Source organism: Pseudonaja textilis, chromosome 4 (genome assembly GCF_049901715.1).
Source record: "Pseudonaja textilis isolate UNSWEBS1 chromosome 4, rPseTex1.2, whole genome shotgun sequence".
Classification (NCBI taxonomy): Eukaryota; Metazoa; Chordata; class Lepidosauria; order Squamata; family Elapidae; genus Pseudonaja; species Pseudonaja textilis.
The window spans coordinates 50,741,097-50,763,976 of record NC_141993.1 but is presented as its reverse complement, the minus strand read 5'-3'; the positions used below and the strand labels follow the sequence as shown (position 1 = coordinate 50,763,976).

The 22,880-nt window shown below is 40.0% G+C and overlaps 1 protein-coding gene across 4 annotated transcripts in view; it reads left to right on the top strand.

Annotated features, from left to right (window-relative positions):
- Positions 1–22,880, top strand: part of DNMBP (dynamin binding protein) — a 55,390-nt gene that overhangs the window by 23,630 nt on the left and 8,880 nt on the right. The window contains exons 5-8 of one of the 4 annotated variants that reach the window (XM_087932948.1): positions 733–747; positions 3,123–3,362; positions 20,567–20,760; positions 21,426–21,525. In XM_087932948.1, the coding sequence (XP_087789074.1) occupies positions 733–747; positions 3,123–3,362; positions 20,567–20,760; positions 21,426–21,525 (549 nt within the window). Of the gene's footprint in view, positions 1–732; positions 748–2,214; positions 3,363–14,210; positions 14,314–20,566; positions 20,761–21,425; positions 21,526–22,880 lie in introns of those variants that run through there. The other 3 variants (XM_026701243.2, XM_087932947.1, XM_026701242.2) reach the window with 3 other exon arrangements.

Genomic DNA, 22,880 nt, shown 5'->3' with positions numbered 1-22,880 from the left:
CCAGGTCGTCGTTGTCCCAAAGGTGCTTTTTTCAAGAGGCAACTGGACTTTCTGGTTTTTCTCATCCAAGAAGCCAAGAAGTTTCTTGGATGAGAAGTGAAACATCTTCAAAGAAAAAACAGAAAGTCCAGTTGCCTCTTGAAAAAAGCACCTTTGGGACAACCAAATCTAGGGAGCACCAAGGACTCCACAAAGAAAGAGGAAGTAATAGGAGACTATTCAGCCCTATTCTCTCATAACGTATTTCTGGTTTTTAAGGTGCTCAGTAATCTAAACTGCCTCTTGCTCTTCCCGGATCTTTGACTGGGGCAAGTATTTAGAAAAGATTTTTTATGTTCAATATCTCATAGCGTCTTTCTAAAAGAGGCCTCAGGCTGGGAAGAATGTGTCAGATTGGGTCTGTACAGGTATACTTGTGGGGAAAATACATTCTAGATGTCCACTTTTCTTGCTTACAACTGTAATCAGATTAAACTGTAACTTGAGCAGTGATATTGTGTAATGCATTAGTTATAAAAAAATTCCTTAGCTTTTGAACATGTGGTTTACTCACGGGCTGTTTCTGTGCAACTACCATGGTGTGACAATGTTATCACCACAGAGCCACTTAACTTGTTTCAGGTGTTAAAAATAAATATGCATGATTAATGGGGAAGCAAATTTCTTTTAGTCACCCCTTTTACTCTGATTCTGTCTGTTAACAGTGAAACCCTGCAAAAAGAATGCAAACAGGTAAAGAACATTCAAGTAGCCCTCCAAAATGAATACTGTATTTAGGCCAAATGCCCAAACAAATTCTTGTATATATCCTACAACCCAGTATGAAGCAGAATGGAATAGCAGTAGAAATAGCACTTAGACTTACAGTACATCTCCTAATGCTTTACAGCATTCTCTGGCGGGTTAAATGTCAGCATATTGCCCCCAAACAATCTGGGTCCTCATTTTACTGGCTTCAGAAGGATGGAAGACTGAGTCAACCTTGAGCTACTTAGAATCGAATTTCAGGCTGTGGGCAGAGTTAGCTTGCAATACAGTAATGCATTCTAACCAGCAGGATCAATATCAATTAACTAGAAATTGAGAGGGGTGAGGGTTGGGGAAAGAATGAAAATAATAAAGTTGCTCTGAATCTTAGAAGAATAACTAGCTGCCAATCGCCATGTGCATAAATTATAATGTGCAAATGTTTTTATTCCATTTTTATTGACTAGAAAGCTATTAGCATTTGGGAAGATGCACTTTAAAATGCCTGCTATCTTAAATCCACTGAATAAATAAGCAGTTTGGCTCATCTGAGTTCTTTGCAGAGCATCAGAAATTGTTTCTTGGTGTTTTTCTCCTCTTCCTGCTCTCTCCTCAGTAATGATTATGTAATTTTGATCATTTTTATGAGGCATGGAGACTTGAGAAAAATAGACGGGGCAAATAAAAGAATTAGTGATCATAGAAAAACAGAAAACATCTTCTTCCTGTTATCTTCTTAGAAAATCTGCTAAGAAGGTGTTTTTGTGTTTTTCTTTGAAACCTGTGAAATTAAGTTGGCTTTCTATGTAAACTGTTGTATTCTACATTAAATGTCACAGTTTTATTTTCTGAAGTTTTAATCATTCCCATGCTAATTATCAGCAACTTAGAGTGTCTATCTAGGATTTTTTAGGCTTGAGGCAATGAATTAACTGAACTCTGAGATGTGAAAAGCATTCAGGCCCAGGGTTGTATTGTTTGCTATGTATTTGGGTTTCTTGGGTGAGAATGGGTCACTGGGAAAACAGGTCTGTGGACTTAATAATGTTAAAAGGGGTGCATGTTTATCTATCAGTGTACTTTTATGAATAACTGTTGATGCGGGGTATCTTAATAGTCAAGATTATCAGCGTTTCTACTAAAAGAAGACCAGAGACAGCTAAAAATCCAGAGTTCGGCAATTCTCCAAAGCTGCGTGCTTTTTAAAAATGTATTCCCACGCCCAGAGAAGTCCTTGGGTGATATAAACACATAAACCACATGCTTGGTTTTCCTGAGCCTACGAGCCCTAAAGAGAGGTCACTTACTCCTGCCTTTAGCATTATAAAGCAGAGAAGCCGGTTTGGGCAGGGCACTGGTCCAATTCAAACTGTGGCATTCTTGTTACTCATTACCTGCCAGCAGCAGGGAGAGGCTGTCTGAACTGGCTGCCGATTGAGTACGAAGGTTACACAGCTTCTCTGTTGTAGGCAGTTAGTCAGCACCGTCTCAGGGGTGAGGTGCAGGGAAAGGGTAGTTATGAAGAATGGTGAACTTCTGAGGAAGGAAAGTGGGTGGGGTGGGATAAGAGCACACCAGGAAGAACATGAGTATTTATTCTGAGTCCAGAAATCAGATAAACTCTCCAGCACAACAGATCTGTCTGTCACAAGTCCCTAACCGTGAGTACCAAGACTACCGCTCTGGAAGGAGAGGAAAGATTTATAAGGAACATGGGCAAGATGGTGGTAGCGAAAACTGGAAGAGCAAATATAGAAACAGGGACCTGTATGGCACCATCAGACCTGTGAAGAGAGTCTGTGACCGTTTCAAAAATGGGGATAGTGGATACAGGGAAGGCAGCGTGACCCGAAACTGCAAGGACTATGTGGAGGAGGGTAAAGAATCCGTGGACCAGAGGAAGATGAATCTGTATGTGGAGCATGAGACAGGAAGCAATGGCTATCTGGAAGAAGACGGCTGCTATACAGACTTCGAAAATAACACCCAAGTGGTTCACAAGAAACCTTTTGTTTTGCGTGAGGGTGCCCAGGATGCTGATTTTAGATTCTCCAGAAATGCAGAACATTTGGATACAAACTGTTTGAAGGGAAGTTGGAATTTCAGTGACCGTCCAACAGAGGGTTGGGAAACAGGTGGCCATACCTTGGACAGGAATGATAAGAAGAAAAATGATGGGTATGTGGACTATAGCACTGACTTGAAAAACTTTGGGAAGCCAGAAAGCTTATTTATGTTGTGTGACAACATAACCCCCAACCCCCAACATTCAGGAGCAATTTCTGGGAGCTGTACCACGGATGTTATAAAACAGTCTGCTATAGAAGATCCTCCACCTTGGTCCCTGAGAAATGAGAATGGCAATCAGGAATTAGACCCTGGATGTGAAATTGCCAAATCACAGGATGTGGCAGATACCAAAAGGATTGAAACTGCAGCAGGTGGACAGGTCTGGAAGGGTGGGTGTCCCAGGACACGTGCCGGACGCTCAGACTGGAGTCTGGACTGGGAGGATGAAGCTGGAAGGGTAGGTGGCCCAGAAGCCTGGCAACGGAACAGCTGTTATCGTCGTACCGCTCCCAGCGTCCTCAGGCGCCATATTAAAGGAAGCCAAGGTAAGTTATGGGAAATCATCAAAGGATCATGGGGCAAACTACAGTTCTTTGGATGTTAACACCTTCCCCAAACAAGCAGCCCTAAAAAAAACACCTGCATTTACCACCGCATTGGAAAATGAAGAACTGCCTGTCATTCATTCATCAGCTATGTTATAGTAATTAAATAATGGTTTCTTATACTGTAAACAATAATCTTTATATCTTGGGCTTGGTTTCTTTTGTACTTTCCTGGTTGGGATAAACGGCTACAAATTAAGATGCCCAGCATTAATAGAGTAGCCTGCTAAGTTCCCTTTCTCGGTATGGACTAGCTTTCAAAAGAATATTTGAGCTCAGGACTGGATCCTGTGCAGTTCTTTGCATCTCTTTTATTGGTTTATTAAGGTGTTGAACAAAGACCCTAAAACTAGCCACCCCACCCTATCCGTGCACCTCACTGAGATACTTAGGCCATTCCTTCTCAGTTCCATCTACCTGTCAGGGCTGTGGTTGAGGGGACTAAGTAAAAACTGATCTGTATATCAAGTTTCATAAATTTCAGAGTTCTAAATCTAAGACAGGTTTATTTTATTTTATTTGGTTTGTCAATTACTTACAAGATAATAGGTATAAGTAAAAGCATAGTTATGAATACATGGATATATATAAGAAAAGAAACAATAGGACAGGGATGGTGTGGACAATTAATTTTCCCAAGGGACCACATTGAGAAAGAAGGACTGCTGTGAAGGGCGGAACTAATAAGTCTGTGAAATGTGTAGGCATACACACAGAAACCTATGTAAATTAGGGAAAGGGGGGAGAAATAGTAATCGCCTTCGAATAAAAGAAATGTAGTTGTTTTGTGTGTACTTATATACATTTAATTTCTAATTTCTTGTTGAACTCACATGGGCCAGATAGGGACAGTTTAAGGGCCAGATTGGCCCAGGGGCTGTAAAATGCCCAGGTTTGGTCTAATCAATACATATGGTAAATATTCCATAGAACCTTTTGGAAGTCTTGGGCTGTGAGATTCTTACATGTATAGAATTTAGATGCTGACCAACTCCCAGGCTATCATGGAGAAGACTCCAATTGTCATGGAGAAAATGTGTTTATGTGGTTGCTAGGAGTCCAAAACAACTTTATGGCACATAATCAATTAATCAACTTTCTAACAGTTCTGGGCAGTAAATAGAAAATTAGCACTGAAGAAATGTTAGATAAGTCATTATGTAGAACAACTACCCAGTTCATACATGAAATTTTTCCAATATTGTGTTAACTAGGATTTTTTGTTAAATTACAGCATATTAACAGAGTGTGCTAAACTACAAATACATCATATTTTAATACCGTGTAAGCCAACCAATATCTCTTTGGGCTGCAATCATATCTTAGTTTATCCTTCTCCAAACTGGCTTATTTTTGATATCTTGTTTTGCAACCCTTATAATTTTAAGCCAATTTATTTGTGAAAATTAATTTTCCTGGGTTTCTCATTTACTGGTGAAGTGTTTAATTTTCCTTAATATGAAGCTTGCGCTGCTTTGAGAGTATTCTTTGCAGCAGTGGCACATGCATACCTGTCTTACAGCGTGTCCATTCACTTTGGTGCAGTTCGCTTGGATTAGCTATAAGGAAATTATCTGTACTTGTATTGATAAATATAGGTGAGAAATGCACTGAGTTTTCCTTTGCCTTTAAAACTAGTGGCATCTTTAAACTTCATGCAAGTTACCTGTGATCAAACAAGGTGTTTTTGTTTAAAGTGGTGTAGGGTTTCCTGCTAGGGGGTTGGACTAGAGGACCCCCAAGGTCCCTTCCAACTCTGTTATTCTATTCTATTCTATTCTATTCTATTCTATTCTATTCTATTCTATTCTATTCTATTCTAAACCAGCCCAGTTTTTATGTTCGGCTATTGTGCTAGATGCTTGCCATGCAAGCAATATGTTATTGTTCCTTTATTGCCATCAGTGTACATAGACATTTGTAAAGTGACTCAAGCAAAAGATAGTATGCTCTGATCTTACTTATCTTAAATCCTCCCTCATGGATTCCCTTGGAATATGAGTGTAACAAGGCGAGGTGGGCTTAGATTTGAAGGCATCTGAATCTGATTAAGCCTTTCTGTATTATCAATCAGGTCTTAGATTACAAAAGGAGAAGCAGAGCTGATATGCGATTAAAATTTGGACATTTGGCACCTGGCATGTATTTGTAGCATCCTGAGGTCTTGGGATTTTATCTTTCCAAAAAGCTGAGAAGCAAAGGCAATGAGGGAAGCTGAATTTGCTTAACAACCGTGATGATTTGCTTAACCACAGAAAAATAAGGTTGTAAAATTGGGCACAAATTACTAAATAGCCACATCACTTAACAACAGAAGTTCTGGGCCCAATTATAGTCATAAGTTGAGGACTACCTGTAACACAGTTTTCATAATTTGCCACATCCCAAACAGATACTTATGTGTCCAACCTATACATTTTATTACTCTGGGTGTAACAAGATACTTAATATTATTAAGTAATTTAATAATAAGTTCTGGGTGTAACACTTAAGTTGCTTATGTTCACATCTGCTATGCAACACACACACACACACACACAAATACATACATATCATGCACTTCTATATACCAATGTTCTACTGTATGATAGGTTATTATCTGCTTCATCGCTTACTACTCATCTCTTGCTTCTGCCTTTATTATCAGTTATACAATGCTCAGCAGACAGTGGCCTTAGTATTTCCTTCAGGCTACAAAAATTTCTTACCTTTCAATAAAGCAAACATATTGGACCCACATTCATGTTAGTCTGCCTAGAGTGAAATTTGTAGCCATTGACCAGAAACAGTGATTTCTTCCAGTCTGAAACAGTGGAATATCTGCTTTTCTTTCCCTACTGTTCATTATTATGCTTATAATTATGATTATTATGCCTTTAACTTGCTTTTCATTTAACATTTCTTTGTCATGCATTCCTTGACTTTCTTTAGTCCAAGAAACAGGTAGCTAGCTGGGCTTGAAGTATTCTTGTGGCTCTTCTAATCAGTTAGATTGCAAAATGTTTGGTCATTCCTTAGTCATCCCTTATCTGAGCATAAAAAAGGAACTGTGTTTGATTTTCTTTATGAGCAAATGAGCAAACACTTACAGGTTCCTTTCAAGACAACCTAGTGGAGGTTATTGGCCTTAATCTTTTCTCAAACTGGCATTTAATCCTCCTATAGCTGTTTGTCCATCTGCCTCTATGCTGTTTAAACCTTTCTCAGATTTTCATAGTTTACAGCAGCTAAAAGGCTGAGAATGACTAATGAATCTCCCTACTTCCCCCATGCAGCATTCCACAGACAGTGCTTCATAGTTCAGTTTCCACTGGAGTAATACAGAACACTGACACTTATGCTGTATTTATAATTTAAAATCTAATTAGAGCAAAAAACACAGTCACAAAATGATGAGAAAATGATATATATATTGTGCAATAAATCCTTTATTCAAAATTCTGATCCAAGATACCCCAAGACAAATAGAGGTCATAAATAGCAAAAAACTGAATTATGCAACTGATATTAATGATACAAATAAAGCTAATTTATTGATTAGGTTCTAATTTCTCACATTTCTATTATCTCTAAAGATTATAAAATAAGCCAATTCCTGAATTACTTTATTCAACCCTACAATCTTAACAAGAAACCTGTCATGAAAATAAATAAAATAAATTTTAAAATATATACTGATTAGTATGAGTACTAATCTCGTATCAGATTTTAAGAATAAATATGCAGATCTCTTAAGATTGTCCATCCAGCTAAACTATCAATCTTTTTTACTGTTTCTCAGAAATTCAAATATTGTCTCTCTCGCTGTTTGAAAGGTTTCCCTTCCAAAGTTCAGGGAGAGACTTCCAATATCAAGAAATGTTATTCTTTCCAACCCAAAGCATTTGTCTCAGGATTCTCTCTGTTTACCTATCACTGTGATAGCCCTTTGAAAACAGAATAGTACAGAATCAAAGTTAGTATAGGAAGAGACAACAGTAAAAGAAAAATCTAGCCCTTTATCAAAAGTTTGATAAAGGCTGGATAAAACTAGAACTGTAAAGGAAAGTAATGTCCTGAAAAATATATCAGTCCCTATGGGAAATGCAACTGGACAGTAGTTTTGAAATGTGAGCACCAGTCCATTCGAATTTCCCTCCTTGTCATTTGACCCAGAGCACATGAACACCTTCAAGGGGTTGGAAAAAATCCAAAACCTGTGCTCTGGCTGTTTAGCCACTTTGTTTTTTTTTCAATACAGTTTTTGTACAGCACATTCACAGTATTCCAGAGAGTTATATTCATATCAGTAAAAACAATTTTGCAAGAAGCATCCATGTTTGTCAAATGTGTCATATTGTTTAACTGGATTAGTTTCGGATAATATAAACTGAAGAATTGGGACACAGCCAGCTAACATGCGTGACAATTACCTGAGAGTTTGAGATTTGCCAGTTATCACTAGTTTGCTTACAAGATCTGCCTAACTTTGGGTTAGGATGTAGAGAATTATCTGATGGAAGTAAACACTATGTTTAGATTTAGAAGAGGTGTTTCGTTTATGTTCGGTAAAGAACAAAGTTTCCCATACTTCAGTACAAAAAAAATTCTGAGCAAATCAATTTTTCTGTATTGCTAGCTCATACACTATGCAGAACTTAAATCCTAATAACATGCTATATCAAGAAAATATAATTTAGTATGGGTCCTATTCTTCAAGATTGTTTTGTATTTTAATATGTTGTAAACCATTCTGCAGTTTTTTTTAAAAAGGCATAGGATATATAAATTAAAACTTAAATATAAATATTGAATTATGGAACAGTTCACCCAAGGAAATACTTAAGATTTACAATCTATTAATGGCATATTGAAGCTTTGTGAGAAATTATCATAAGCATGTCTGTCTTGTTTCTACATCCTTGTAAAGATGGTCTGCTGTGTTGGCCAAAGATTCCTACTGAAGGGCTGAGAAAGATGCACCTGTGAGCATATGCTCAGAAACTGCCTGTGAATAAGAGGGTGTGATGCAAGATAATTTCTAATAACTTCAACTGGTGAAAGAAAGATTTTCTAGGAAAAGGTGCTCCTATAATTACTGAACCTGCACCATAACTATGCATGACCTAAGCTCAGAAAATCTTGGTATAGCTCTGCTCACTAAGAGCTTTGGCCCCTTCCTCCTGCTTGAGTAAGAAATCCCAACAAATTTCTAAGGAAAAATGCCTCTTGGCAGAAAAAAAATATTTCCTATCATGGCAGCTGGAGGAGAGCAAACTCAGTGCCTGGATTCATAGGTGACACTTAGCTTACCTTGTGCCCTCCAGGTATGTGATGCAACATTGAGAAGAACTCCCCTTCTCCAAACAGGGGGCGGTTTCATTCAGTATAATTGTAGAATAAACTGCGGTTTTTGCAGCTAACGACAAGTGAGTGCATTGGGATCACATTCAAGCAACATACAAGGCTATAACCTGTGGCTTTGTAAATGGGCATGGTTATCTTTAAACAACTCAGCAAGACAAAACCAAGTCATGGTATGTAGGAGCCCAGCCATTCGGTGAGTAGGATTTCTTCTACGGCTGAAGGAATACCCCAAAGAAGGGTATCAAGAGGTGTGGAGGAACCCAGAGTTTTGCAGAAGTAGAAAAACAGGGCAGGAAAGGAAAATCCTAAGAATGAATCAATAGGGTGGGAAATTGGAGGAGAGGGGAGGGATAAAATACAATATCTGGGAAGGGTGTATGGTGGACTGACTTGGCAATACTTTTGTTGTAGATTCCAGTTTGAGAAGCACAGCATTACATACTCAAGGGTTACAATCTACTGGGTGCTCCCTGGGTGCCCCTGCCCCTCCTTCCAGCAGAGATTCCTCTCCCCCACTCCCTCTGGAGCCTGTGCCTCAGCTGAGTGGAGGCTGGTTCTTTGTCTCCTTGTTTGCTCTGCTGCTTTTTAGACAAAAAGCAATGAAGCCTGAAACAGAAACTTGCTTTCAATTAGATATTGTGGCCGTGTGCATGTCATACCCATGGAATTTTCTCTGGGTTGTAGTTTTGTAGTTATACTGGGCATCAATCCTGGGATTTTTTTTTCTCTCCTGCAGATGTAGGAGTTACTCTACTAGAAGGATCCTTGGTGCTCTCTGAGCTTGACAGACATTTCATTACCAAACCAGGTAACAACATCATTGCATTGATGATGTTACCTAGTTTGTGTAATGAAACTTATGCAAGAAAACAAACAAGCGCAGAGAGCGCCAAGGACCCCTCATTTCACCCTTGAACTGCAAATATTCTCCTTTGCCATTGCTCTGCTAGGTTGCACCATTGTTTCTTTCCTGACACTGCTCACAGTGTGTGTACATTCAAGTGCAAACCACACCTTCTTGGAATTTCTTATACAATTCACTTGCTGTTTACTCCCTCAGAAAGGGAGGAACAAAGAACAGCAAATCCTGGCTGTCTGTTGCTTGAAAGACAATGCAGAAGGCTGCTTTCGTTTGGCCTTCCAAGTTCACATACCGGGCTGGATGTTTCAGTCCTGTTCTTAATTGATGGAATCATTCCCAGGTTTTTTCATTAAAGAAGCCCTACAGTGGGTGTGGAGGCTATACTCAAGAGGGCCTTCAGTAATTGCTGCCAGATTACAGTGTTGCTGCAGAACATTTCTAACACAGGGACCTTCTTTTCCCAGTAGTTTCTGCCCATCTGATCAGCTCTAGTAGGGAAGGAACTCTTCGAGTCCCATCCTTCAGGGGCCATAGGACTGTGTCTTCCATAGCTATGCCTCTCCTTTAAAATGGTGTTCCACTTAAAGTCAGATCAGTACCAAACTGTTGACATTCAGGATTAACGATCAGTATTGAGAAATCAATGATTGAACTTTTTGATGATCTCTGGTATGATGGTGGTGATGCATCTATCCTGGCCTTCCTGGTTCTCTCAGGGGCTTTTGGCACCATTGATCATAAGTGTTCTTCTATACTGGCCTAAGAACTTAAGTCCGGACATGGTGTTGTAGTGATACTCCTTCCTCCAGGATTGATTCCATTTGGTGTTGATGGGGGCCTTAGGGTTCTGTTCTCTCCCTGGCCCTCTTTAATCTGTACATAAAACTATTGATTGAGATTCTCAGCATGGGTTGAAGTACCATTAGTATAATGATATCAGTCACTATACGAAACACCTCTAACCCTGGCTGATGAAGTGATGTGCTCAAGATTCTTTGCCAAGCTTAGAAGGCTATGGAATCTGGAGGAGATCCAGTTTAACCCGAGCAAAGCCAAATAGCATTGAGTTTTAGGGGTTCCCATATCTGGGCACTTCCCATCATTAACTGGTTGGGTTAATACTCCACCAGATAGAACCAGTATGCAATTTTGGAGCCTTTCTGGACTTCTGTTTAAGGAGCGGATAATAGCAGTAGCCAGGAGGGCCTGTGCACAAATCCATCTTCTGCACTAATTCCACCATATCTTGGTCCCCTCCCATTTGGACTCTTGCAACATGCACTACATGGGCTACCCTTGAAGATCACTTAAAAGTTATAGTCAGTTCAGAATTCAGCAGTGTGGGTAATTAAGGGCACACCACAGTATGCCCACATCACAGCTCATTGATTCCTGGTCAGCTTCCAAGTCCAATTCAAAGCACCATGTATAAAGTCCTTCTTAGTACAGGGCTGAGTTATTGCAAGATTACCTACCTGTGATTATTCTACATTCCATATGATTTTATATGGTGGAGGTTTGGGTGGACCCAATTTGTATAAGGCATTGAAAACTTGCCTTTTCCTTCAGGCACTGATTGGTCCAGGGTGCTAGGTGAACTAATCTTTAAAGGTTACTGCTTTGAAAGAGATTGGCCTCAGGTACACTATGTTTTGAGCACTCTGTTATTATTATTATTTTAACATGTTGTTTTGTGGATCATTTGTTATTCTCATTTTAACCTGGCATTAGCTGCTGGAGTCATATTTTACTATTGGAACAGGCATATAAGTAAATAAATAAATGCCTCCAAGACCCGGATATTCTGGAAATCTGGTCCTCTCCCTGCAATAGGCAGTTCTTGCTGTTCAGTCTGTTTTCTTCTATATGTTAAAATGACTAGGTGGTTTTAGTTTGACACATTGATTATTCCCCACCACCATGACATCTTTTATATTATTGTTGTTGCTCAGAGCCCTTTTGGAATTGAGCAGCCTGTATATTCCAGTAATAATTAAATAAACCAGTACAGATAGATGTAGCTTCCATTTATTTCTTGTAGTGATTATATGTCTGGGTTTTGGGGGGAGGAGGGAGAAGGGGTGGAAAGATATTTGTGTGTGTTCCCATCAAACTTAGACTGTGATGGGAACATTCACTTTTGTATTCCTATCTGCCATACAAATCTTGTGAGACCAGTGCTTTTATCCGAAAAAGGATTTTTTGTTTCTGCTGTGATTATGAAAGGGACTACAGTCCAATGTCTGACTACACAACAGAGACCATATTTAAGATTCTTAACTTTATAATTGGTGATTTCTTCAAGTTGTATGATCATTAAGAAAAAGGACGGGAAGAAAACCTCTTCCTTTAGTTTTATGCCTTTAACAGTAACATAAATAAGAAACTCAACAGGTACAAGAAAGTGTTAATAGAAACTAATGAATCTACTGGATTTCTCCACTAGGTAGCTGTTAAAAGTGTAGAAACTTCGTCAAGAAGAGACAATTCCAGTGTGAAGCATAGCAATTTGTGTAATTTCTGTATCTTAAGAGCATGCCTTTACTAAAAACTCAGGCACTTAGGAGGAAAAGTCATGTGATTAGGAACAATGTTGGGCAACAGTTGCAGAGGAAGGCAATATCATCTCCAGGCTATTGGACTGGCAGCTTGGTGATGACCAGGTAATGGAAAGGCCAAAGGATGGCAGTGCTTGGTTCATCCTCTATATTCCAGCAGGAGGAGGGAACTTAAGAGACAGGGATTTGGGTGGTAGAGGTGGAAGGGCAAATATGAGGGAGGCTTAAAGTCCAAACCTGGAAATATTTTTCTCTAAGTTGAAGAAAATTTTTAGATAATATTGACAAAATTGAGATAACTGGAGAAGTGGAGCTGACCACCCCCCTCTCCCAGTTGCTTAATCAAAGTCTTTGTCAATTACATGTCTATGCCAATATCCTTTATCTTTCCTATGTTCCACCAAGTTATCTTCATTTAGACAATGAAGGATCATTCTAAACCTTCAAGTAGGCTTCATAGCAGCAAAGAGAAAAGATAATGAAGGAAAAGGTCCCGTCATCTCAGGATTACATGTTGACCTAATTTGAAACCTCCTTAGCAAGACACAAGATATTTCGACTTCTCTGTACCAAAGCTGTGGCCATTGCGGTTGCCAGGTCTGAGTGAAGTATTACATTGAGGCAAGAAAGTTGTCGATGAAAAGACAAATAGCATTGAGCAAAGGATGGACCAGTGTGAAGTCACACAAAATGTGGTGTTCTCACTGCCCAATGCTTGCTTTCGGCCATTAGGATTATCAGCCTCTTTTCATACAGCCAATTCTTGGCTGAAACAGTGCATCTATATGCATGTGTCTCTGCCAACGGCATTCGTCACTGGTAGTAGGCGTAAGATACAAACTGCATGCCGGTAAACTTCTAGTCATGGAAGAAAAGAGGGTAGCAGCTTCCAGCCCCATTGAAATCCAGCCCACTTGGTCAGAAGAGTAAGATCTGGTACCAAGAAAACAAACCTGCTGTTGTGCCAACTAGTGCAGTGATCTCTACCCATTGGGTCAACTTTTTTTTAATGACCTTTGAAAATAATAGCATTTATTGTAAAATGCTGTTGGTAGGTTTCCAGAGAGAGAGGCGGCTGTTTTCCAAGTGTCATTTGGAGAACACTAGAAGAGAGATGGCAGAGTTTGCTTTGATTTAGTTATTGATACATTTTTCTAACACGTGTAAAATGAGGGAAACGCTGTTAAAATTCCTGGAAGTGTTTGATTGCCATCATGCCTGGGGGAGCAATTGCTTCCTTTCATTTTACGCAACCCTTACGGTATGGGATGGAGTTATGGGAAAGAGCCTCCTCGGGAGGGACCCGCGGGCAGGCTCCTGGGAAGAGCACGTGACTTTTTCTTTCCCTTTTCAAAAGACTCCATGCCGAGGATGTGCCGGGCTGGGGGTGGGGAGGGGAGGGGAGGGGCGGGGGGTGTTGTTCTGGGACCCAGGAATCTCCATGTGAACCTGAGCCCGGGGGTGTGGTGGGCTGGCTGGCGTTCAACAGCAGGTGCAGTAGAAAACCAGGAATCGTTTCAGGACGAACTCCCGAGGAGCCAGCCTGGATGGCACCTCTTGCTGCCTGGATCCTCTCTTCCCTGTCGTCGAAGTCCAGGCAAAAGTAACTTCGCTTTTAGAAGCAGGTTCAGCATTGATTCACTTGGCGGCAAAACACGATCCTGGGTCCGGATAAAAGTGCCCTGTTGTTTTGGGTTTAGCCGGCCGCGCCCCAGCCGTAGTAACTTGTGCAACTTTATACAGCTGGGGCGCGGCTGGCCGAACGTGGCCCTTAGCTCTTTCCTGGTAAGTAAGATCTGCATTCGCTCGGCACTGCCCATCGGGTAGCAAAACTTGTTATCCGACAACCACGGAGGCCTCCTTTCAGGGGGAAGGAGCATCGGATCTGAAGGACTGGGCTGGTCGTGTCCACGGCCGGCTATTCCCAGCTCCGGGCTTTGATGTTGCTCCAGATCTCGAGAGCCTCTCCCTCCCCGGGGCCATTGAGATGCTAACAAGCGAAGAGCTCCGGCTCTGGGGGTCTGCTTTGTTCGGGCGACCCTTATCAGAGCCAGGCTCCACTTTGGAACCGCCACTGAGGAGGACAGGGATGGCCTCTGCGAAAAGCGGAGGGAGGTGATGGCAGGTAGGATCTGGGGGAGGCGTTTGGCTGGGTTAGCGCTCGGTGGGCTGAAGTTGCTTCGAGCCAGTCGCGGAACCTGCTGCGCGCTCCCTTTGGCCGAGGCCACGCCTTCCTCGGGGAGAATGCCGGCCTGCAGCCTTAGCGGCGCGTCCTGGGAGGCGCAAGTGCAGCGCTCTCCGTAGGAGGAAAGCTCGGTGATGAGAGGCCAGAAGCCCTGGGGGTCGTTGGAGGAGAGGAATGGCTCCTAGGTTTTGTTCCTGGCTGCGCCGCTGGGTGCCAGTCCCTCGCTCCTGTCCTAATACAAGCCCCCGTTCAAAGCGGCCCCCGTTCGTCTCTCCAAATGGGCCGCATCTTGCGAAAGGGCATTTGCCGAAGCGTGTGGTCAGACGCTGTGTTTTTATCTCTTCGTTTCTTCAAAGAAACACAGTCGATCGTATTCAAAAAATCCCTTAACGTTCAATTCCTTCCGGCTATAGTCCATTCAAAGGCTGCCTCTGATTCTCTGTAATCTTCGTTAAATTCTGCTTATCTCCTTCCATTTCCCCCTCCCCCTCCCCGAGGAAAAACTTGTCCTTTATATAAAGTAGAATAGTCTCACTGGAACACTTTTTGCATATTGAAATTAGTCTGTTATTACAGTATTTCCTTCTTGAGATTTTCAATATTACATTCCCTAATTTATATGCTGGGGTTTTTTTATGTTTATTTGCAAATTCAGAATGTATTTGTTTTGCATAATTCCATCTTTATCTTCATCTCTCTCACTGTTAACTTAGAAATATAAACACTAGCACCTGATTCAATCTCAGCATAAAAGAGCCTTTTTTTTTCTTGTAAAATTAAAGACACTTGATCTGAGAAAACCTGTCTCCCCCTTATGAACAGCAGTAGCCAAACCTTTGAAATCCAAACTGTAATCTTGAAAAAGATCTATGTCTTCCAGTAAAATAAGTACATTCCTTTGAGTCATCATTTTTAATCTTCATCTACTAACAAGCTCCAAATTATCCATTAAATAAAAAACATCTTTGGTAGTATACCTAGTGTAGGGGAAGTGTATGAAACTATTAAAAAGATTAAAAAGGGGAATGCACCTGTTCCATAGTGCCAGCTACTTACTATAAATGTTTTAAGGATAAGCTTTTACAACAAACACTATTATTTTACAGAATGAAAACATTCCTGATAGCTGGGAGGAGGCTAATAAGGTCTAATACTTGATGACCAACACTTGACTTTAGCAAGAAATTATTGGCCAATATCTTTACTGAATAATGGTTATAAATTCTTTATCATTGTTGAAAAGCTAAAATAATTTTACAAAACTTTATATTCATGAAGATCAATGTGTGTTTTTATCTAAAAGACAATTGCAAGATAATATTAGAAATATTTTGGATATGCTAAAGTATTTGGAGCAACATTAAAAAACAAGTTGCATTGGTATTTTTAGATGCAGAGAAGGCCTTTGACAATTTGAATTTGTTTTGTTAAAGAGTCCTGAAACATGAATCTTGCTGATACTTATTAAATGGGTAGGATTTAGCCATTTAATCAGAAATAATTGTAATGGAGAATTAACAAAACTTTTTGAGATTCAAAAAGGGACGAGACAAGGTTGCCATCTCTAGTCTTGTTCATTTTAGTTCCTGATTAGTATTGAATAGGACAAGATCAGAGAATCAGGGGAATTAAGAAACTCATAAATTAAGGGTGTTTGTGGATGAACTGGTATTAGTCTCAGAAGAACTATCTAGAGAGAGTAGAAACATTAATGGGAAAACTGAAGGACTTTTGTTTGCTAGCAGGTTTAGAGATTAGCAATCATAAATCAAAGATGTTAACAAACATTATGAAATTAAAAAGTGAAATAGAACCGATGGGAAAAAAATTGGTATCAAAATTGAGAAAAATGAAGAGAAATGAAAAAGTACTTATGTATTTTTATGACAAATATGAATTGTATATTGTTAAGACATGCAATTAAGAATATGTTAAGATGGAAGAAATTAAATTTGTCATTATTAGGGAGAATTTCTGTAATAAAAAATCAAAGTACCATAAACAATGACAAAAACATACTTAACATATAACTTTAGATATTAGTTAAATACAGTATAAGGTGTTACAGGATGCAAAACAAAGAAGAGGAGTGGCGTTACTGGATTGGAAAATGTATTTTGCAATTTGTTGTTTTGTCTGGGTGAAGGAATGTATGTTGCTGTGAAACAAGTGACTTTTAGAGTTACAAGATCATAACCTGGGATTTGGATGATGTGGATAATTATGGCAAGATAAAAGTAATGTGGATTTTAAAAATCATTTTATTAGATGTGCCATGTTGAGAATATGAAATAGATATAAACCCTGGCTGCCTCCAGAACACCTCTGGATCTCAGCAGAAGAAGCATTTCACAGAAGCAGGCAAAGACAAATGGACGATATCCCGGGAATTATTAGAAAATCAATTATTAGATTAAATCAAGAGAGCAACTATAGCAGAAAAATACAGTTAGCAATGGTTTTCCCATTTACAGTTATCAGAAAGATTCAAAATGGCTAAAAAGACTTACCATAAGGCAGAATTTGAAATATAACTTGAGTCAGCCTGTTAGGGTCAAACGTTGGGACATGACCAACCTGATTTTATGACCTTTTTTCTGGCGATTATTAAGCGTTTGGTCATTAAGCAGACCCATTATCGGTTTTACCTAAAACCAGAAGTAACCGGCCATAAATGTGGCTGTATTGCCAAATGTGACCATGGAGGCCAATGACCATTGGAACTTCAAGACTGGGTCACAACTCCCAGTTTTCATAACATTTCATATGTTAAATGGTCTCTAAGTGACAGGTTCTAAGTCAAAGTACCACATGCAGGCAGAGAGAAAGATTGGACACTATCCACCATGGTGGAATAATGAAATTGACAAAACTTGCTATGACAGACAAACTAAAAGTATAAAATATTTAAAATATAATAATAAAATATACTTAAAATAGTGAAGAATGTGCAGTGAAGAATATTAGAAGCTACTTCATTGTAACTTTACATCTTTAACTTTTTTTGTCTTTAACATCTTTAACTGCTTTTTTTCTGCTTTTTTATTTTATTGCATTTTTCACTTTTTCTATTTCTTTTTTGCCTTTCTGTTCTAATTTGGTTTGTATTAGTTCCTGTTATTGTTCTTTAAAGATTTAATAAAAATATTTTTAAAAAACCCTTAACATTAATTGCTGCATTCAAGCCTTACAACAACTAACCATTGTTCTCAGGATGGTCATGGGATAGTTTTGCATTCTTTTAATGTCCATTGCACACAGAGTGCTGAAAAATTAAACAAGAGACTTCCAAGCAGTTTCAGAGCTGAGGTGGTATTCTCTTTAGTGTGTTGCTACAAAAAGAGTATTTGTTTTCTTAAGTTTTCGCAGGTACTTACATGTATGTTATTCAGCTTTGTTGGGGTATTTTCCCACATCATACAGAAACCTGAAGATGGCAGATGAGATTCTGCCGAAACGTTGCTACAACTTTAAAAGCACAACTATAATGACGTGGGAAAATACCCCAACAAAGCTGAATAACATACATGAAAAGAGTATTTATGTCTACACTTTCCCATTCTCTCCAGTCTCCCAGACAACAACAGTGTTTCATTAAGTCTAGACAAGCAGAAGTCAGCACAATAGTGATCCATCTGTTCCATTCTAGGATAGTATTAAATCAGGATTGTGTTGCTTCCATTGATGAAAACTTCTGATTTTGTTATAGTGCCTGATTTCATTTTTGGAATGAAAAAATAAGGAACATGGAAGGAAGAATTGAACACCCCTAATATTTTTGATCCTTTCTCTTTTTTTTTTTTAGTTGTTACAATGGATCCATAGCCCAGTTCCATTTAATATGAATTGAAAAATAACTCCTACTGAGTTAAGAATAAATACATCTATTGCAGTGATGGCTAACCTTTTCAACACCAAATGCAATGCACGCTCATCCCATGCATTCATGCACCCTATGCATGCGCCCCACCCTGCACACGTGTCTCCTGGGAATGTGCCCCCACGTATGCACAGGCAAATCCTGCATGTGACCCGCTCCCCACATATGCATGGCAGAGACCCGAAGACCGGTTGGCCGGTGGGAGGCACACACATGCGCAGCAGAGCTGAGCTGGGGCGACAGAGAGAGGGCTCTACATGCCACTTCAGGCATGCATGCCATAGATTCGCCATCACGGATCTATTGTGTCATATCCTTTTCTTTTAAAAATTATCATATATAGCACTTTAAATACTTTTTGGTTACTTGCAGTGTTGCATGGAATAAACAAAAGATGGATAGGTGAATTTGTTGCTTTTTAAATTCATTACATTCTACTTGCACTTCAGTATGTCAGTCATTAAACTACAATTTTAATTAAAATAAAAGTAAATTATATCTAGGTATATTTTTAAAAAATGGAGTGACATACAGTACTTAGTCTGGTGCTACTTATTATTAGATTTTCATTCCATCTTTATTGCCTTATAAGTAACAGAAGGTAATGACCATACAAAATACTCTTCCGTGTTTTACCCACAACAACAACCCTGTGAGGTGGGTTGGGCTGAGAGAGAGTGACTGGCCCAAAGTCACCTAGCTGGCTTTCATGGCCAAGATAGAACTAGAAATTATAGCCTCCTTGTTTCTAGTCAAGCTCCTTAACTACTACACCAAACTGGCTCTGGTCAGACACCATCTACCCAGATTTTAAAGACATTTCTCTTATTTTGTATGGTAAATAATATCAGTATAAATATGTGCTTTGCAAAATTCTCATCCCTTATGGCAACTTCTAGACAGTGTTGTTAGGAGAGCCCTACTACGGAATTAGGACCATCACCTCTCCTTTTTAACTTTTACCTGAGATCATCTAATGGCCTGGGATGCAGTACCATCAGTACACTGATGCTATCCATTGCCAGGCAGGTGATGCTCTTGCAGTGCTGGCTGAGTGCCAGGAGGCTGTAAGGGTCTGGGTGTGGAGGAATTGGTTTTGACTCAACCATGGCAAGATTCAGTGGCTATGCGGTTTCGACCACCTCCAGGCTATCTTTGACTCTAGAAGGGGTGCCATTCCTCTGGACTGAGCTGGTGTAGTTTGGACATCTTAGATTCACAGGTCTTGCTCAAGGAACAGGTGGCAGCTGTGACAGAGGAGGCCTTTGCACATACGCATCTTATACCCCAATTGCAGCCTTTTTTGGGCTGTGAGGTCTTGCTCATAGTCCCTCAAGCCTTGGCCACTGCACACGTGGATTATTGCAACACACTCTACATGGGGTTTCCTGTGAAGGCCACCCGGAAGTTACATCTAGTCCAAAATGTGGTGGAATGTGCAGGTTACTCCTGGTTCCCAGTTTCCTTTTGAGTGCAGTTCAATATGCTGGTCATTACCTTTAACACCATATACGGCATGGGACCAGGTTTTCTGCAGGGCCACCTCTCCCTAAGAACACCTGGCTGTCCTTCCAGATCAGACAGGGTGGGCGCACTCCTACTACCTGCCCTTCCTTAAATATTGCCCTCTTACAGAACCTAGGAAACGAGCCTTTTCCATGGCAGCCCCTGCCTTATGGAACATCTTCCCCCTGAAATTTGGCAGGCCCATCCTTCTGACCTTCCAAAAAGCACTGAAGAGCTGGCTTTTCCCTAAAGCCAAGGGGTAGAGTGAAATTGATTAGATGAACTTGTGGGCTGCATGTGAAAGTTTAGCTATAGGTGCCAGGTTTTAATATATGTTTTTGGTTTCAATATTTTTATTGTAAATGGATGGGTTTTTTATGTGAGCTGTCCAGAGTTTGGGCAGCTATATAAATATTTAAAATATATTTGTTACCTATAGATCTTAGATGGAAAACCTTGTACAAACTTCCCGGTATAAATCTTGTCCAACTGTCTGATACTTGGCCCTTGCCAATGTCAAGGACTAGAGGACGACTTTCATTCTCTATCCTAATTGTTTCTACTAACGCAATCATCACTTACTGAAATCCTCAGACTAATCACAAGTGGGAGAAGGCAGGAAATACGTGGGTAGCGCAGCTTATGGGAAGAGGCTGTTCAGGACTAAAAGACCCTTTTATCTGCTAAAGGCCAGCTGATGGTCTTGTGTAAGTTGCGTTCGGCTGAGAGCCTTCCAGTTACCCTTTGCTGCTTTATATTGAGCTGCTGGGCCCGAGTTTCTGTCCTGATTGCCCTACTCTCTTTCAGAAATGACTCTGCTAACGTCCCAGTCAACATCACTGGAGTCGGCACCTCCCGCAGCCACCACACCAAACCCGGAACAAAGAATGCTGGAGAAGAGAGCAAAAGTCATTGCCGAACTGTTGCAGACGGAACAGGATTATATCCGGGATCTTGAAATGTGTGTCCAGAAGGTCCTGGTGCCGTTACAGGAGGCACAGGTGAGAGTAATGTGTAGCTTTTCATCAGGTACAGAACAGGATTGAGTCATGGTGAGCCACTGAGTAGGGTGGTTAGAGCACTGGGTAGCATTTTTGGAGATAATGCAAGAAATTACACCTCCTCTCTCTCCCCCCTCCCTCCCTCCCTCCCTCTTTTTTTCTTCTTTTATTTTATCTATCATTATATCTACCATATTTATATAATTGCCCGTCTCATGGATATCACTGGGCAATATACAATAGAAAACAAATCATAAAAAGACAGAAACATTACAAACTTCAATCCAAGTTTATTAAGTAATGCTGAATCAGATCACTTGCAGATTTCAGGAAGACAGGAAAGGTATCAGCATGCTAACTTGAGCTGAATTAATTGTATTTCTATAATTTTATAGAGAAGCAGAGATCGTGAAGTGGTATTTTCTCTGTAATTTGCAGAGGAATTATGTGCTCTGGAATTGAAAGGGCCATTTTCAGCTGTTCTTAGTATCCATACCAGCAATGATGATGGTAGTCTGGATTTACGGGGTGTAATCCTTGGTGCTCAAACAGTATTTATTATTGTTTTATAGCACTGCTTTATATTCAATGGGAAAAGGTCACAAGATGAATTTCCATATGAAAACAGTCTGCCCTGGGACAAATTGCCCTTTGCTTCCTCCTAGATGCCACATGTAGATTGTGAACTGCTGTTTGGGAACATCTGTGGGGTAATTGCTTTCTCAAAGAAGTTGTTGAGCTCCCTGGAAGCCGCAGATGCTATTGGTATGTGTTTTACCTATTGATACTTGTGATAACAGTGTTCTGTGATAACCATTCCATGGTAACCAAGTTCCATGACCTCAGCATACAGTCATGCTGGCCGCATGACCACAGAAATATCTTTGGACAATACTGGCTCCCTCAGCTAAGAAACAGAGGTGAGCACTGCCCTCTAGTGGCCACGACTAGATGAGGAAACCTTTAATTTTACTGGTGGGATATCTGACTGGAAGGAAGGAGAATTATTAGAGGTAGGTCTTGCTTAGCAGATGCCTAAGTCAGCCTTCCTCAGCCTTGAATCCTCCAGATGGTAATTCTGGTAATTGCAATCTGCAATTACCCACTGCCATAGCCGAACCTCTAAACATAATCTTTGAAAAATCTTTCAGGACCAGCTCCTTGCCAAAACTATGGTCACAAGCCACGGTCATCCCCATCTTCAAAAAGGGAGACCCCAGTCTAGTTGAAAATTACAGACCAATCTCCTTATGCTGCGTCACCTGTAAAGCCATGGAATCAATTATTAACCAATCCATTATCCTCCACTTAGAGACAAACAATCTATTCTCTAATAAACAATTTGGTTTTAGGAAAAAAACTATCATGTAATCTGCAACTCTTACACTGCAAAAACATATGGACTACACAACTCGATCAGAGCAAAGCAGTAGACACAATCTACATAGACTTCTGTAAAGCCTTTGATTCAGTGGTACAGGACAAACTACTCCTAAAACTAAAATCTTACGATATCTCTGGAGACTTGCATAACTGAATAGAAGCATTCCTGTCAAACAGACAACAAATGGTCAAAATTGGGAGAGTCCTATCAAATTCTGTACCTGTCAACAGTGGTGTCCCCCAAGGCAGTGTTCTAGACCAACTCTCTTCATACTCTATATAAATGACTTCTGTGATCATATCAAGAGCAACTGCGTTCTCTTTGCTGATGAAGTAAAGCTATTCAACACCACAGACAATACTGCTACCCTTCAAAAAGACCTTGACTATGTATCAGAATGTTCAAACAAATGGCAACTTCAAATCTCAACAAATAAATGCTCTGTCCTACATATTGGCAAAAAAAAAATCAGAAAATAAAATACAGGCTGAATAGTCAAGACCTTGTTGATCCAAACTCTGAAACATTTTGGAGTACTCATCTCAAATGACCTAAGTGCTAGAGCCCATTGTAACTACATAGCCAAAAAGGCATTAAGAGTTGTTAACCTAATCTTACGTAGCTTTTTCTCTGGTAATATTACACTACTAACTAGAGCATACAAAACATTTGCTAGACCAATACTCAAATACAGCTCATCAGTCTGGAATCCACATTACGTATCTGATATTAACAC